This window comes from Haemaphysalis longicornis, unplaced genomic scaffold (assembly GCF_048455015.1).
Source record: "Haemaphysalis longicornis isolate Haplotype H1 unplaced genomic scaffold, Haemaphysalis longicornis Haplotype H1 scaffold_13, whole genome shotgun sequence".
Lineage (NCBI taxonomy): Eukaryota > Metazoa > Arthropoda > Arachnida > Ixodida > Ixodidae > Haemaphysalis > Haemaphysalis longicornis.
The window spans coordinates 84,864,334-84,882,046 of NW_027526233.1; the positions used below are offsets into that span (position 1 = coordinate 84,864,334).

At 45.6% G+C, this 17,713-nt stretch overlaps 1 protein-coding gene across 1 annotated transcript in view; it reads right to left on the reverse strand.

The window, feature by feature from the left end:
* The window catches only part of LOC144164126 (phospholipid-transporting ATPase ABCA3-like), a 28,837-nt gene extending 12,810 nt beyond the window's left edge, over positions 1-16,027 (reverse strand). The window contains exons 1-4 of the mRNA XM_077694667.1: positions 15,779-16,027; positions 7,399-7,871; positions 4,980-5,167; positions 1,499-1,672 (exon numbers count right to left, since the gene is read on the reverse strand). Coding sequence (XP_077550793.1) covers positions 1,499-1,672; positions 4,980-5,167; positions 7,399-7,871; positions 15,779-15,908 — 965 coding nt within the window. The 5' untranslated portion in view covers positions 15,909-16,027. The remainder of the gene's footprint in view (positions 1-1,498; positions 1,673-4,979; positions 5,168-7,398; positions 7,872-15,778) is intronic.
* Positions 16,028-17,713: the final 1,686 nt, after the last annotated feature.

Below are 17,713 nucleotides of genomic sequence, written 5' to 3' on the forward strand. Positions count from 1 at the left end.
AATAAACGCAATTCCAGAAAGGCTAAGCATGATGGAACACTTATTATTGCAATTAGGAACAAAATAGTAACAGCGAAAAAGCAAACATTTTCTTTTTTTAATCAGGTAGATGTCAAAATTGTCAGCCAAGATAAAGCTGGGAAACGTTTACTCTTCGTTCTGTGTTCTTACTTTTGATATACATCGACCATAATACGGACATGTCTCCACTGACATTCACACACAGACGTTCCGCACTCCGTGGTATGCTCTATCTTCAGGTATGTTTTCACTATCTCAAGCATCTCAATTTCACACCTCGGTGAAGTTTAAATGAAGTGGTTGCACCTATTTCCTCAGCTCCCCGCCATTTCCTACGCAACCTCAATTAGAAAACTGGGGTAGACGAATACTTGAGGCCGATATATTTGTCAGAACTGCGTGAAGTTTCTCGGCACTGATTCCTGGTGTGCAAACTTTAGCACTTAGTTTGTGACATCTTTGTTTTGTTCTTGGCGGAAATCTTTCACTTGACACTTGTATAGCATTCTGCTCACTTGGCTACGTCGTAAATGCAATGAGATTGTAAACCGCATCGCGTAAAAGCATTTCCTTCCATTTTTTGTGCGCAGTTTCAGCGTGCAAATACGCTTCCAGATTCCGGAAATTGTATGGGCGAAGTATGACAGCTACAAAATGCAAAAAAATACTCGCGTATAGTTCCACCAACACACAGTAGTGCATGCGAACGTCGGTGCCGTGTGTTGTTACGATGACCGCACTTGTTGAGTTAAAGGCGGCCTTACTTATGACGGCAAACATATCGTAGAGGAAAGCGCACTTTTACCGAGACATCAAAGGAAAAGAACCTGCACGGGATCACTACAGGTATTCTTATGAGATAAAGTCGAAACCACTTCTTTTCTAGGTCTGTCGACGGTTCTTCTTGTAATGTTGACTATAAACTGCAACCTGGAAATCGCACTCGCTTTGAATACGGGTCGCATAATGACTGTCCATAAGACTGCCACGCTGCCTCCACGGAAACTGAAGGACAACCGAGAGTTCAGGCGAGAACATAACGCGTTTTTCTTGGTGCTTTGTTGAGTCGGGATGAATGGGCTATGAACTGCGTCGAAGCCAATGAAACTTCAGCGCTCGAAAGTGTTTCTTTGTGCTTTTTCCATGCACGCGCAGCTATGAAACACGCCGCAGGGGAGGGAAATAAAGCGTGCGCCAAGGGTTGACCGTATTCTGGATGCTTGTTGTGAATTGTATGGTAAGGTGCGCGCATTCACATTCTCTGGCAAAGTAACGCTTTTGCCTTAAGATATCCGTCCGTCAGGAAAAAACTGAATGCAACTTGTGCCCGCCTTGTCTTGTGTGCTACACCTGCGCTGAAACTAACTTTGCTTCGGTTCTATCTTCCTGCCACTGCGTTTACGCCTTCTTTGCAAGACCCCCCTTCTCTGCATTCACGGCGCTGATTGAAATGATATCAACACGTGTTCTCACTCACTTGTGCGATGTTAGCATGACGGAGGTCCTTGACCTGTGCTTGATGAGCGAAATGGCTTTCATGATCTTTGTGCGTGCCACGATATCCACGCCGGCGTAGGGCTCGTCGAGGAACAGGATCGGAGGGAGGCCAAGTAGGGCAGCCGCGATGGACAGCTTCCGTCTGTTGCCACCACTAGGCAAAGCGACGTGCGACAACTGAATCAGATCCATGCTACTGCACTACGGCATAGATGTAAATTGAGCGCTATGTGTATTTAAACTGCAGCGAATTTTGAGCCAAAAGTAGCGCAGACGGCCCAATATTGCGCTGATGTGCATGGATAGGTTTGCAGTTTGCTCCAACTCAGTGTTTAAGGCGTTGTGCTGCTGAGCCCAAGAACGCGGTTTCGTGTCCCGGCAGCAGCGGTCTCTGTGCCCATGGAGGCAAACAGCGAAAACGTCCGTATTTTCAAGCTTTCGCTCGCGTATAAAGATCCGTAGGTGGTCCAAATTGTTCCAGGGCAGTCTACGGCGGCGCGCCTTATTGCCAGTGCAGCGTCGGAGCATTAAAACTCTTATGTAATCAACATTTTAGTTCATGTTAAAGAGGAACTCTGAAAGAAACATATTACTTGAAAAAGGTAACGTCAACGCAAAAGGTAACGTCGACCAAATGCTTTTACAAAGCACTTGTTAGGGGACTCTGTGTTCGGTGATTGTGGGCGTGGACGCCAGCCAAAGGGTACATTTTGCTCTACTTTCGCATTTCACATTTGAAAGTTTGGGTTTTCAGCAAAGGACAAAAGTAAAAAGCAATAAAATAATCTGAAGCTGAGAGATATAACTGATGTGGCACAGACACTAATTGGTCCGCTGCGGCCGAGAGCTTCGAAAAGCATTGGCGTCAAACAAACTTGTGTTGCAAATCAACGCCACAGACACCGTGGAATGCAGGCTGCAGATGATGGTAAGCAGCCTATGCATGCGTGTACAATATTCCGCTCCTCTGGCATCTTCCTCAGCGGCTATTCGCCTCGTCTGTAGAAAAGAACGCCTTCGGAGCACCGCGTGCAAACTCTTATTGGCGGTGAGCGCGAACACGGGCGGAACTTCTAGGCGCGCCTCTGTGACGTCGGCGTAGGGACGCTCGTATTTGTCATCGGCTTCAGTCGGGCTCGCTCTCCCTGCTGTTTGTTTGCGCTCGGTTGACGTCTGATGCTTCTCTGCGCGAGATTTTGCGCGTGCGTAACGGTTTATGATAACAATAGATTTTACATGTCACACACTAAATCGATGCGTGAGTTAAAGAGCAGTTTTGGATACCACTACAGAACAAACAGTTCGGCGCCGTTCCATTCCTTGCGAAGCCGGTCCTATGAAGAAGTACAATCCCAATCATATAGGAAGTAAAACCGTTTTTGCAACCTTGCCGAAAGCTCTCAGGTATTGCATCACATAAATTTACGTTGTCAATTCATGAAATTACGCCGACATGCACTATTAAGGGCAAAAAATTTAGGTTGAGTTCAAAATACCTTACTGTACGTACAGGCGCTTGCTGGTTTTTTGCAAGGCTTCTAAGCAGTACGGAGGTTTATTGAGCCAAACAAGTCTCATCTACCGTAAAGATACAGTAACACTAAGTTTGTTAGGACCTGGAGGGATATTTCGGTACATTTCCTGTCACAGAAATGTCCCCCCAATATTGAGATATGCGCTATAGAAAAACAGCCGTCAAGAGGAGTAAGGGAAGATGAAGTTTTATTTGTAGTAAAATCGAGCAGATTAGTGGTCCTGGTCTTCCGTCCAGGACAAAAGAGCAAAACAAAATTCCTTCAGTTCGTAGAAGTGCATCCTGAGGAAGACCAGGATTCGTTCTTTACACCTGGACAGGTTGGAAAACAAAAAGGAGCTGCTGGCAAATATCCATTTGTTTCTATTCTTGTAATATATACACGTATACTGTTTATTAAAAGTTCGCTGGAGAGTATATGAAACATTGAATATCATCATCATGTCATAATTGTTCAGCTTGAGATTCAGCTCGGTATGATAAACGATGGTTACAATAGAAATTCTGGGCACAAAAGCCGCCTTCTAGTACTCTGGACAACGTTGTGTGGGACGCGATCGTGGTGGCGTTGCAAAATCCTTCTTATTGTATTTGCATGTGACTAAACAACACACGTTGCGGATATGCACGTTCTTGCACCCAGCCATAACGAAAGGCAATTTGTGAAGAAGGAAATGTATGTCATTCAACCCGAACAAAATATCCACACGACCATTGCGAGCCTCCCAAACATTCCCAAACTTTCCAATATGACCTTTGTGATGATAGTGCAGAAAGAATAATGTGTTGGGAACAAAAAAAATTGTTCATCCGATACAACGCAAAAACAACGAAAGAAACAGAAGACAGCCGCTCCATTTCCTGCTGTACAATGTGCGTGTAGGGTCCGCTGCTTGGTTCGTAGCATTACACTGTTCAGTCTTCATAACAGCACCTCAAGAATACTGTAGGGAACCCTACGCATATTAAACGCATATCGAGGAGCTCTGAGCACTGAATCTCGCGAATAAGCTAGATGGGACGAGTGACACACTAGCGTGACGCTAACATACGATCTTCTGACCATTACTCTGCAGAAAGTTTTTGTCTCTCTCCCAGTGTGGAATTATTGGGATGTGTAAGAAGCTGTAAAAAATGGCTGAATTCTTATAAATACGCTTTTTAATGCACTAGAGCATCAAAGCGGGATATTTTCAGCACAGGCACTATTGCCACTTACAAGCTGGGTGTAGCAGACGACAGCGGTGCGAGTCCCTAAGCCGACGTCAGAGCCAGGGTGCGCCAGTTACCGCCCATACCCACGCGCGAAACACATCTCCCTGGCCCGTTGTCCCGCTCAGATGATGTCCTGCTCCGATGACTTCTGTTGGGGGTGCCCTGACGACGGCTGTGACGAGGACCTGGCACTCCCAGTGCCCATGCCCCGTTTGTTTGCAGTTGCCCCTTCTGCCCCGATACTGTAGAGCAGGCTGCAGTTGAGCATTTGGCGTGGAGCGGCCCTGACCTGCGAAGACGACGCCTCGTGTACCTCGCCTCCTGCGGCCCGCGCCGCCGCCGTCCCCGGGACTTCACCGCATGGACACGGGGTCCACATCACAGCCCACTTCTCAGGTTTCTTCGGGAATCCGGAGTCTATACTGTGACGAGGATGTTAGGCTATGTACTAAGCCCACGGGTATGCATCGGTGTTTGTGCTAAAGAGAAGGACTGATGAGCGCTGAGCAGCTGGAAGAAGAAGTCGACGACGATCGGTCTCGATTTGGTTGGTGCGGGGATCTCGACACTCCGCTATGGCTTTCCACTTGTAAATAACTTTGTAAATACCACACCTTCCCCGTAACAATATTTCATAGAGTTGTGTTATGCTGATTAGCAAACTTCCGCAATGAACAAATAGCAGAGAGAGCTGCGTAGAAATAGGGAATACCTGTATACGCCGCACTCCTTGCTTGCGTGTTGCTTAAGATCAACGACGGAGATTACGCTGTCCACCATGATCTTGAGTTCGGTCTCCCCGATTCCCCGCAGTCGACCGATCAGGTATAAGTACTCGTAGGCGTTCAGTCTGTCCAAAAGTCCTCCCAACTGGAAGCAGTAGCCGATCTGGGATTGCCACTGAAAGATAGCAACGATAACACGGTACGATAAAGGTAAGCATGACACAGCAGAGATACATGTGATGCAGTTCTCGGTGGAAGCCTTTAATAGTATCCCTTAGCATAAATTTTTATCATGAAACTAGGCATTGCACTGGAGGTAGTGCGTTTAGTTTTGTTATGGGCGCATTAGTTAAATGCATCTTGAATTTGTACAAATATTTCGCATGTTCTGTACAAGAGCGCACGAATTCTATGAATTTTCTGACACTTCCCATGACCCAAGTTAGCTTTTATGTGTTGTTGATATGCTTCATTTTTAATGCATCTCCCGCATCTAAAGAGAACTAAGGAAACAGTAAGGCTTATGTTAGTCACTGTTGACGATGACCAGCTCCCACGCCAAGAAATCGGAAGAGAATTGTCCATCTGTGAAGGCTTAGCACTGTAAACGAGATGGTAAGTCTGTTTCACAGGAACCCCTCCATTTTACATTAAGTCAAAAAATCGTCCGAACGAATCGCAAAGAAAGATTGGTTCAATAACTTGAAATTTTGCATCGTGGCTGGAGGTTGAAGGAGCCAAGACGACAAAATGCAAGTTTGTTTTATTTAAAAGATTTAGTTTTTTAGTGCCTCCAGTGCGTGCCCGGCAACAAACGATGCCGTTTTCCCAGATAAATTAATAAAAATAAATTACGTTTTTATTGCTCCGCCAAATCGTGTGTTTTTGTTACGCTTACCAAGAAGTCGCAAGAGTGGGAATTTAAGAGAACTTTAAGTGCATCATTAGGCTCTGCAGGCTTGCTTAGCATCTGTTCCCCCAGATGGTGCTACCATACATATACTGCAGGCGCGGACTTTTGTCCCCAGTTGCTTTGTTTTTGGAGCGTATGAGCACCTGGATTGTTTCTGTTACAGTAGAAAGTAATCTTTTCCCGAAACATGCGGTATGCTCGGGAAACAGGATCACGTAAGAAAACGTCGGTCACGCCAATCGGCCAGTGTCGTGTGAGACAACTACAAAGCGGAGGACTGCTTCGCATCTGAAACAAGCAAAGTGCACCCAGTACAGGCAGCACTGCGCATCGGTACTTTTATGTTTGCATGTATTCCCGTTATTTACATAGTTTATCCCACCTTTCTTACTGCTGTAAAAGAAATATGCGTTACATTTAGGCCCAACAAGCTCGTTCGGCAAGCGCATAAGCCCTGCATAATTTGAGTATGATTTTGCCGGCCTCAACTAATCGCACGGTTGGGCATATGACATCATAGGTTCGGTTGCGGGAAATAAGCTGGTGGGGCTTTTGGCCATTCCTTTTTTTTTAATTATAGCTTATTTAGGCGAAGTGCGCACCAAAAGTGGTGTCAGTATGATGCTAACGATTTCGAATGAACGAAACGTGTTTCATTTGCGTGGCCCGTTAAGGGCACCGTTAAAAAGACGGCTGGAAGGAAAACACATTTTTGGTTATCGAATGCATCGCAAGTAGTTGGGCAATTTCGACGGCCGAACCGCGTCGTAGCAACACCCTTCTTAAAGAAGAAGGCGGTCGGAGGTGAGTCGTTGGGTGCGAATTATAAGATACAATGGGGCCCTCTCGAACTGGTGTTTTCAGCGGCACAGCCTAATTCGATGGTGCCTTCTAAAGTTTTAATTTCTCGATCACAAAACGAAAATAAATTTGAGCTCAAAGAAGGCTTCACTACGAAATATCAGTGTTTTTATACGAAAAGTCCCTTTATGACGGCCAATCCGAAGCTCGTCGTTGCAGATGAAACCGTCAACAACCACCACCACCACAGCGAATATGATGCCATTTTACACAGACAGCCTTACAGCTCTGATTGAAAAAGCAATGCCACAACAAAAGATGCCACATTCCAGCATATTCACGCTTACCATTACACACAGAGGAAGCATGGCTCGAAATAAGAGCAAGATGTAACGGTGTCGCATTTGCACACGTAGGCATACGTAGACACATAAGCACGCAATTTCATAGATGGGGACTGGTGCCAATGCTTGTAAAACATGACACCAAAAGATTGCGTCTATAAGCAATTGATGCAAAAATACACCTTTTTTTGTGCGTGAAACACTAGTGACTTATGGAAATATCATGCCTTTAAGGAATCGGAATTGCACGTACTTCATAAGAGTGTCACGCCAAGAGGTAACCAAAATCAGAAAAACCAGGACTTCAAAAGCTCACACCGAGAAAGGCACGAGGTAAACGTTTCATACTTGTCGCAGGTTTCCGCTTAGCGTGGCCGTCGTTGTGTACGCGTCGCCTTGCGTGATGGCCGTCAGCCCGGACAGTATCTGGAAGGTGGTGGTCTTGCCCGCACCGTTGACTCCAAGAAGGCCGAAGCACTCGCCGGGTTTGAGCGCCAGGTGCGCGCCCTTGACAGCGTGCAGCGGCCCGTAGCACTTGTGGAGGTTCCAGGCGACGAGCGCACGCCCGCTGAAGTCCTTTTTTTCTCGCAGTTGGTTCACAAGTTGCACCTCCCAGACGACGTCTTCGTCGACCTTCTCTTCCTTTTCGCTCGGAATGGTCCCTTCCCTGTCCTTGCAAGACCCCGACAGAATTCTGCTCATTACGGCGAAGAAGGACGCCCCTTCTACGAGCATGACGAGCAAGTTGAGGAAGATGCCGTCTCCGGACAAACTGAACGGTGACGTGGTCGCACACGAACCGCTGATTAGGTGCAAGGGATCTGCGAGGTTCGCGTCGGCGGTAAAGGACAACGCATTACAGGCTTTGAGTGGCGCTAGCTCAGACAACCGCTCCGAAAACATCTACGATCGAGCCTCAAGCGCGAAGCTTGGGTGAAAACTCTTTTTGTACATCGTGGAGAGCTTCTGAGGTTATGAAAATACTGTTTTTGACGAATTCTTTTCTGTTCAACGTTCACGTCTATTGTTAACTAAAAAAGCACTGTTAGCATCAGTTTTGTATGTATGAGTAGCCTAAAATATGCCGAATGATCTCTTTTTGCTGAACTATGTTTGGCAAGTATGAAATAACATACCAGATTTTCTAGTGTGAAAAAGATTTGCCTATATAAACGTCTCGTTCAAGATTCGTTTTATTTGGACAGGCCGGCTGAACCGACGGACGGGCGCACCGACAGACAGACCTCCCAAGGAAGATAGTCTTTAAACACCGGTAGAAAACACTTTTTTCTCCCGCCAGGTGAAAAACAACATCGCATTTAGCACCGCAAAACGAATAATATGGCATCATTTTGTTTTGGGACCACTTTAGCGACAAAGGCATAGAACTACGCTTAATATAAACTACGGTGCTTCCACCTACATTACGGCTATGTGATAGGTGTCACAACTGAGATCAACAAATAGAATGAGATTCAACTGAGTCGGCTTAATTTCAAAACGTGTACAATGTACACGCATCGGAACAAAAACATCGGGAGGTCCCAAGGTGTAAACCGCAGGCGGGATGTCGCATGCTGGTAGTTAAGTAATAAATACAAGACAAGCATCATGATGACACAGATTTTGACGAAAAAAGAAAAGAAAAACACTCGCAAGAAACGGTCAAAAAAATGGCTCCAATCCACGCTATGAAGGTGGTTGGAAATCAAAGCTTCAAACAACACCCACAACAATTGCCCACGCGACGACACTTGAATTCACACACGTGGCTCTGAAAGGAGTGAAACTAGACATTCTTCCTGCCGTTACTTAGAATTCGGAGGGGCGGCGCCCCGAACGCAGCAGCGTCGGCCAGACCAGGGCTGAAGCGGCGGACGCCGCCGCTCTAGTCCGAACGTGCGTCGACAGAAAGAATAGAACGAGGAGCGTCATTCGAAGGGGAAGAGAGCATAACCTAGCCATTCCGATCTGCTTGCTCGGGGCTACTTCACCGCACGAAACAAGCGCGGACACCGTAACAATGCGGCAAGTGAGCTTCGTGGTTTCCATTTATAACGATTTAAAATAGTTAGTTTAGTAAGTTTGAGAATCGCGAGAAAGCTGAGGGAGCTTTTATAATCGCTATTTTTAAGAACCAATTTCTCCTTTCGCCTTTTGTTAATGTCTGTTAATACACAACCGAATTGGTATTAAGAAATTTAGAAAACGGAGTCCCATTCGTGGCAAGTAGTGCGCAGCAGCGGCGGCACAGTCAGCTCGGCGCTCAGTTCCTCTGTATTATTTCAGACGCTGTATTCCATGCTTCTGGCCGCCACGGGGAAATCAAGATACTTCGTTTGTCGACCCGGCTGCTGAAGAAAAGAGCAAGTGATCTGGGAAGACTGCTGCGACTGCGCAGTGCGAACTTCACTGCCACTTCAGCGAGCCCGGCCCTTATAAAAGAGACAGCACTCGACGTCCCCGGCATTTAGGGAGCAGCGGCGGCACAGTCAGCTCGGCACTCAGTTCCTCTGTAATATTTCAGGTTTGTGAATATTTTAATTGCACACTTCAAGCTTTCGATTGTATTTTGTGCTGCTGAGCTGTTGCCCAAGAGAGTGTCAAAATGAGTGATGACAACTTTTGCTTCGACTGCGACTTGGCTATTGGTTCTGACGATGCTTGCCTGGTGTCTAATGAATGTCTATGCGCCTATCACTTCGCAATTTGTTCTGGCCTGCCAGAAAAAACGTACAAGGGCTGACGCCGCTCGAAAGCAGTGGCGGTGCCCTTTTTGTAGAGGTGCGAAAAAAAAGAGGGCGATTGATAGCGTCACAGCAGCATCAATCGCAGAGCTGCAGGAAAAGGTGAAGCAGGTTCAAGAAACGGTCACTGCTATCGAGGCAAGCGTACAAATGGTGTCCGATAAGTACGACTTCGTTCTGGCAAAGCTAACCGAAAACGAAAGGGATGTAGCAGAAGTGAAAGGGATGTAGCAGAAGTGAAGCTGCGAGTTGATCGAGTTCAGGCGGAGCAAGGTGGCGAGGCCATCAGTGATGTAAAAAAAGACATCAATGAACTTGAGTGGAACAACAGGAAACCTAATCTCCAAATCCATGGCATCCCAAAGAGTGAAAACGAAGACGTTCTTTCTAAGGTGAACGAACTAGCTACAACACTGCAGCTTCCCCAGCTCGAGATAAATGACGTCACGGCCGCTCACCACCTGCCTTCGAAGCCCGATAAAACACCCGGTGTTATCGTTCGCTTTACTCGGCAGGCAGTACGTGACGACTGGTTTGAAGCAAGAAAAAAGCTGAAAACGGCTGACAGCGACGTGTACATCCAGGAAAACCTCACGAAGCAGTCTAGAAAACTGTTGTGGGAAACTAAGCAGTGGGCACGTGAAAGCAACTTCCAGTTTGTGTGGCACAGCAATGGAAAAGTGAGGCGAACGGAGGGCGACAAAGCGATTGTTGTCAAGTCCCAAAGGTCTCTTGTAACAATAGTATAAGTCCCCGACCACGACACGAATAACTTAAGGTGTTCATATGCAACCTATGTACGTCACACCGAACGAGCTATGCGCGCAGCTTGGTAATGATTACTTATCAGGTTTAAACATGTTTCACTTAAATGATCACTCTGCTAGAAATAAACACGGGTCTTTAGAAATATTTTTCAGTCAAATTGATTTTGAGTTTGACATAATTTTGCTGTCAGAAACATGGTTCGCTGATGGTGATGATGTTTTCACAATGACAGGATATAACGCATTTTTTTAAACCGCCCAACTCGGCACCGCGGTGGCGTAGCAATATTAGTCAAAAACGAGTACCGCTGTGAACTTCTTAAAACATTTACTTGCACACATAACGACTATGAAGTGTTATCACTGAACATGAACAAGTACGTCATTTCTGTTGTATATCGCCCTCCCTCTGGATCACACACAGCTTTTCTTTCGTATTTAGAAAATCTATTCTTGTTTTCCGCTCAGAATAAGCTTGGGACAATCTGTGGCGGTGACTCTAATATAGATTTGATATGTAATAGTCCTATAAAAATGAACTAACCTGGTTGTACCAAAGCTTCAATTTAACTAGTGTCATCGACCACCCAACCACAGTAAGCACTAACTCTTCGACCCTGCTTGATTTTTTTCTTGTGTGTTCTCATGTTACAAATATTAAAGCTGGAGTCATAGCCTGTGATTTGAGTGATCACCTTCCCATATTTATGGTTGTCAAACAATCTAAAAAGTTTCATAAATCGGCGTCTTTCGTAAGAAACATTTCTTCTACAAATTTGAATAGATTTCGAGAGCAATTGGCCACAACCGACTGGACAGACGTTCTTTCAAATGAAGATGCGTCGTCAGCCTTTGAATCCTTCCTAGGAAAATTCAAATCACTTTATGACGAAAACTTTCCATATAAGCGGTTAAAGACGCCTTGCAAAATTCGCAAACCTTGGATGACGCCTGATCTCTTAGGTAAAATTAAAGTAAAATGCTGCATGTATAATGAATTTCTCACCGATCGTGACACTGATCTACTTAAGAAGTTCAAAAACTATCGCAACAAACTTAACAAAGAAATAGCGAAGGATAGGAATAATTACTACAATACCCTTTTTGAGAAATGCAGCGGTGATTCTGCTGCTACTTGGAGGAACCTCAATTCAATTTTCAACGTTTCTAAATCACCCACGGTAGTAACCGAAGTTACGATGGATGGCAAGCAGGTTAAAGGAAGTGCTCTTGCGAATGCTTTCAATGATCATCTTGTGAATATGACTTTTACAACAATTACAGGCGACAGTTCTAAGTACATGAATCCTCCATGCCTAGACACAATATATATTACTCCTGTAACTGAGCAAGAAGTTTTCGCAGCAATTATGCAACTCAATAATACTAATTCTTCCGATCCATTTGATATGCGAACACATCGTATATGCGAACACATTGATATGCGAACACATTTGATATGCGAACACATGATTGCTACTCCATTAATGCATATATTTATTATTTGTTTTTCTAGCGGAACGTTCCCCTCTTCTCTGCAGATAGCGAAGGTTGTCGTTATTTGTCGTTATAAAAAAGGCGACAAGAACAAGCTTGGCAATTACAGACCTATTTCTATTTTGCCCATCTTTTCGAAGGTATTAGAAAAACTTCTACATTCTAGACTTACCTCTTTTACAGATAGACAGCACGCAATAACAAAATCCCAGTATGGATTTCGAAAAAACTGTTCCACAGAACTTGCACTTCTGGACCAAAAAGAATTCATTCTTGAAGCTATTGAAGACAAGAAATTGGTTCTTGGAATTTTTGTAGATTTCTCCAAGGCATTCGATTCCCTTAATAGGAAAGCCTTGTTGCAAAAATTGGAATCCTATGGTATACGTGGCGTAGCGCACAATATCATCGAGTCATATTTAAGTAATCGTACCCAATATGTTTCAATAAATAATCACCATTCCCCAAAAAAAGAGACTGTGTTCGGAGTCCCCCAGGGGAGTATATTAGGACATTACCTATTCAATATTTATATCAATGACATTGTTCAAATCGATCCTTCAGTTAAGTTCGTAATTTACGCAGATGATACAAGTCTATTCATTTCAGATACTAACTGTGAAGTTTTGTTTAAACGAGGAAATGAAATTTTGCTTAAGCTTGGTGAATGGGCATCGTGCAACGGAGTAGCTATAAGCACTGAAAAGACCAAAGCTGTTGTATTCCGAGCAAAAAACAAACAGCTGCATCAATATCAAACTCTCTTCCTGAACGGCTCCCCCATTGAAACAGTAAGTAGTTTTAAGACGCTAGGAGTAACATTTTCTGAAAATATGCTTTGCGACTTACATACAGATCAAGTAGTCACTAAACTATCACGTGTCACAGGTGCACTTTACCGTCACCGAGACTTGCTTCCAATGAAAACTAGACTCTTACTATATAAATCCCTGTTCTTACCATACATTGAATACCGTTTTCTTGTATGGGGTACCACTACTTCTACAAATATACATAAACTTACTAGATTACCGAATAGAATAATAAGAAATATTTCAAACGTCGTATCTGACCACCCCGTGCGTCCTCTGACAGAAAAACTTCACCTGATTAGCATCCCAAACTTCTATGATTACCGTCTCTGCAAGAAGCTAATTACAGAAAGAAATAAAGGTAGAAATAGCCTGGTTATTATGTCTAAATTATTTTAAAATTTTCATGCACGTGTTACGAGACATCCGGAGTTATGGTCGGTCTCTTTCAACAGAACCACTTACGGAGACAATATGCTACGAAGCAGAATACCGGTATTGCTAAACGGCCTTCACAGATTGGGGAAGGACATAGATACTTTATCTGTTAAACAAGTCTCTGAGCTATACCTTCATGATTATTGTTTTGAACTTTCTAATATTTTCTTGTGTCATACGCCTGATTTTAGTAAACAAATTGTGTGTTTACTGGAAGATCGATGCCGACGTATAAGTATGAAAAATTGTATTGGTCTTTCTTGCATTCGTATGTAAGTGTAAACACTTGTTACACTTCTCACTTCCAATCATTCGGGTTACATCGGAATTTTGGCATGCATGTCAAGTTGATTTTACATTTGGGTATGTATGTATATACTGTATCTGTGCGTAACTATGTATTTATACAATGTTGAAAAATTGACAACATATTCTTTTGTCTATGGTTGACAACAACATGCTCTTGTATGTACTGTGCTCAATGTTGTCCATGTTACAGGAGGCAGGGGCCTCGTCAAGCTACCGTTGGGTGGCTTTTTCTCCCGCCTCCTTGTGTACCAAAAAGCGTGAAATAAATGCAGACTTGAAATGAAATGAAAAAAAAAGGTACTGTTTATTTTGTGGCCAGATGTTTGTATATGGTGTTTATATTTTGTTTTCGTGCCCTGCAAAGCAATCTTTAACGTATCTTTGCGGTACGGCTGCCTCATTCCGTCGGGTCCGGGTTACCACAGAGGTGCTGTCGAACAATTTATTCAAGCCATGCGACGGAAGCGGGCAATGGACGCGAAGCTGGGCCTAAACAGTCCCAAAACAACTGTCACTAAAGCAGACGACAAAACCGGGTCGCGGTGATGCGCACGCCGGCGTGAGCTCGCGGGGAACGCCGGGTAAACTCGCCATGCTATATACACTGTGCTCCGTGAGTGAATATTGCCCTTCCCTGCGCAGCCGCGTTGGCAGTGTCTTTTCCCGCTCGCCTCGAAAGAACCGTTGCCTGGTAGAGGTAGAAGGCTTTGCTTTAAAAAGAGAAATACTACAATACCCAAAGTAAAAATATATTACGCTACAAACAGGTACACTCAATAACCACAATGAGCACAATGCCAAAATCTTGTTCTACAAATTGATAGATATGCAATATTTTCAAAATAAACACACATTAGGCCAGGGTGGGGACGCACTAAAAGCACTCTGCAGCACGTGTTCAACTTTTCTGGAATTCATAAATGCTTGCAAAGCGTATCACCCAAAACATCTAGTACTTAGGTAAGGGGGTATCAAAGTGCATCAGCCGAAGATTACTGCTCTGTGCCCATCACATAACGTAGAAACCCGCTCAAAATATCCTCACTTTCCCGGTCTTGGCGTTCGTATACTTCTGAAGTGGCGAACACATAATCTTTGATATATCGCCATAGAACAATCTCCATTTTCAAAAGAAATAAAATCTCTTTGTCTAAGTGAAGAGGATGCTCTTGGCATGGAGCGGCCATGGGCGATAGACAGATGCCTCTTGTCCAGGTAAATGCGACTTATCACGCTGAGTTTGCGAGCGATAAAGAAGGCCAATGAAAGACTCCGCTCACATGCCACAGGGAGACAGCTTTCAGCGAAAATAGCAAAACCTTATTCAACAAATGTAATGAATACACATGTTTATACCTCACGGCAAACGTCAACAAGATTCAGAGGAATTACTTCATTACAGCGGTGTAGCGGCTTTTGGCTGGTCTTCCTTCCGTTGAAGCACTGAATAGTGTCAGTAGATAAGGTATAGATAAGGTATCAGAATACCCCCACCGAGGCACGCCTGCCAGCAACGTCGCCCATTTTGATGTGTATCAGTGTTGCGTGATTGCCGTCTCACGTCCTCGCCGCTAACTTCGGCCGGGCCGTTTGGTAACAACACTGCCCAAGTTGCAGCAAAGCGGCCTCTTCGGGCACAGTTCCGCTGCTTAAATGCTGTTACACGCGTGATCTTTGATTCGCATTCGGAATGACGTCAGTCGCGCGCCGCCGCTGAGCAGAGAGGGCAAGCTTAACTTACCATAGTTAACGTGCTAAAACGCATAACGAACAAAATGGAGGAGCCCGTGAACCGTCGCAGTGTAAACAAATGTCACGTATTGCGAACTTTCTAATGATCATAGTGGCGGCACCCAACAATAGAAGAGAGTGCCTATTCTCTGAATCCTTATCTAGGGGCACAATTAACGAACGTATTCGATGGCCACTTTAAAAAAAAAGCCCACAAAAGCAAGGCAGTAACGGAAGTCGCCTCTGCTGCGACGAGAAAATCATGCAGTGCCGCTCCATGCTTTCAATGACTCTAGCTTTCCCAGTGCTTCTGGACGCGAAGGAAGAGCGAAAACGTTTACCGGAACAATTGCAGAGTCTGTTTCATGAACGCAAGCTGCCGACGTGGGACGCTTACTATCCTGGACTACCCCGAATGCGTGCGTACCTCGTGACATTGGCTCCGACGGCGGCCGCCCACCGGCTGCGGAACTGATGAGCCGGCACTTGGCCGCGTTATCGTTCATCTGGGCGACCTTGACTAGGGTGTGAACCAGGGTGAACGGCGGGAACAGCATGAACACCGGTGTCGCTGGTACTTTTCCCACCGCCACGACGAAAAAGAACGCGAACACCGAGCCGAACGCTGCGCACGACGAAGCAAAAGAAAGAGAGAAACACTTCGGCTCAGCCAAGCAAAACATTTTACGTGGCAGTAGCACACATTCGTGACATTCCTTTTACAACTTAGTGCAGGACGGTCACTTAGGGTGGGATGCAGAAGTTGAATTGAACGTAGGGATAGGCTGTTCTCGTTGCAAGAAGCGAGCTTAAGTAAACTAAATTACCATTATTTACAAGAATGTTTAGGATGTATCTTAGAAATCTATTCAAAGAAGCTATTTATGTCCCACTGTTGGCGTCGTTCTTTGGGCAAAACGCGCTTTTACACAATCAAGCACCCCCTCCCTCCCCGCACAAAAAAAAGACACTTCTCGTAAATGGAATCGAACTTGAGTGCCTCGTGTTATGCAGCTGACGTCTATCTGATCACGCCATTTCGAGCACGTATTCACTGCAACGTGCTGTGCAAAACAACATAGCAGGTGTAAGCTCCACTTATGAGATTAGCGGCAAGGCCCCCGGGCTGCGCGTGAGAACCCGCCACTCTGTCTGGTGGCCCAGCACTGTAGACTCTACGCTGCAGTCGTCGCCAATTCGTCACGGCGCGCACCGGAGACGGATTGTCTGGCCCACCACATACCACAGGGATAATCCCCCATTGAGAAAGCAGACGGCGCGGCCGGATTCCGGGTACCGTCTGCATGACGCGCGGAGGTGTTGGGATTACCGGCGTCGAAGCGCGCGCCGTGCAACACAACATTGTGAACGCGCCCCGGGCGGCACAGTGCACTGTCGCCGCCTTTCGCTCTCACCCCGCCGGGTCGCGTGAACCTGCTCGTCTGCGAGCGTGCCGTTGACCCAAAGATGGCGGCGCCTCATGGAATATTCCGTGGCGTGGTGAGTGACAGCTGTCTACGTGAATTTGGGCACTCCCTTACGCGTGTACGAACGCTGCAGGGGCGTTTCCGAGAGAGGGTGATCTCGAGGTTTTATAAGGTCGAACTTGGCCGTTGGAAATCGTTCTTGTATGAGCGCCGAGCTGGGCAATTCCCGGCGGGACAAGGAGTCTCGACAGTTGAAGCTAGGTTGCGATTTGTGAGCGCCCCAGGTTAGAGGTTAAGATCTCGTCGGAGGTTTAGGGTACAGGGCCATACCGGGCAACTAGACGGATCTTGCGGCGAGACAGAGTCTCGGCCGTCGTTTCTCGAGCGGTTTGTGTACGCTCCGAGGTTAGGAGAGTCAGACAAAGTTGAGAACCTCAAGTGATTTGTGCGCACTTGGAGCTAGCGTCTAGCTGAAGTTTTACGTTTGTCTTTTTATTACTCATGTACCCAGTTTTCCTACTGTAAATAGCTGTATATAAACTCTTCGTTTCATTTAATCAACCCCAACGCCTTGAGTTCGTCAATTCGACCGCCGTCTGCAAGAACTTCAACACCATCGCCCTGCCAGCCTCCTGCCAAATCAACTGGAGCCCGAGCGATTGGGTTCCTGATCGACACATGACTTCAGGGGAACGAACCACGACCATCTTTACAGCAGGTATACGCTATTTTTTGAGGATATTCTATACAACCTTTATAGGAAAACATCACCAATTCCGTGTATGTGGGGATGTACCAGGAATGGGATGCGCAGTCGGTCAAAATGATCTGTACTACACCAGATCTGTCTAGTCCACCAACAATGGGAGGAAAAAGCTTAACATTAAACTACAGACCAAAAGTATTTTGTCACCGCAACAACGGGAGGCGTTTTC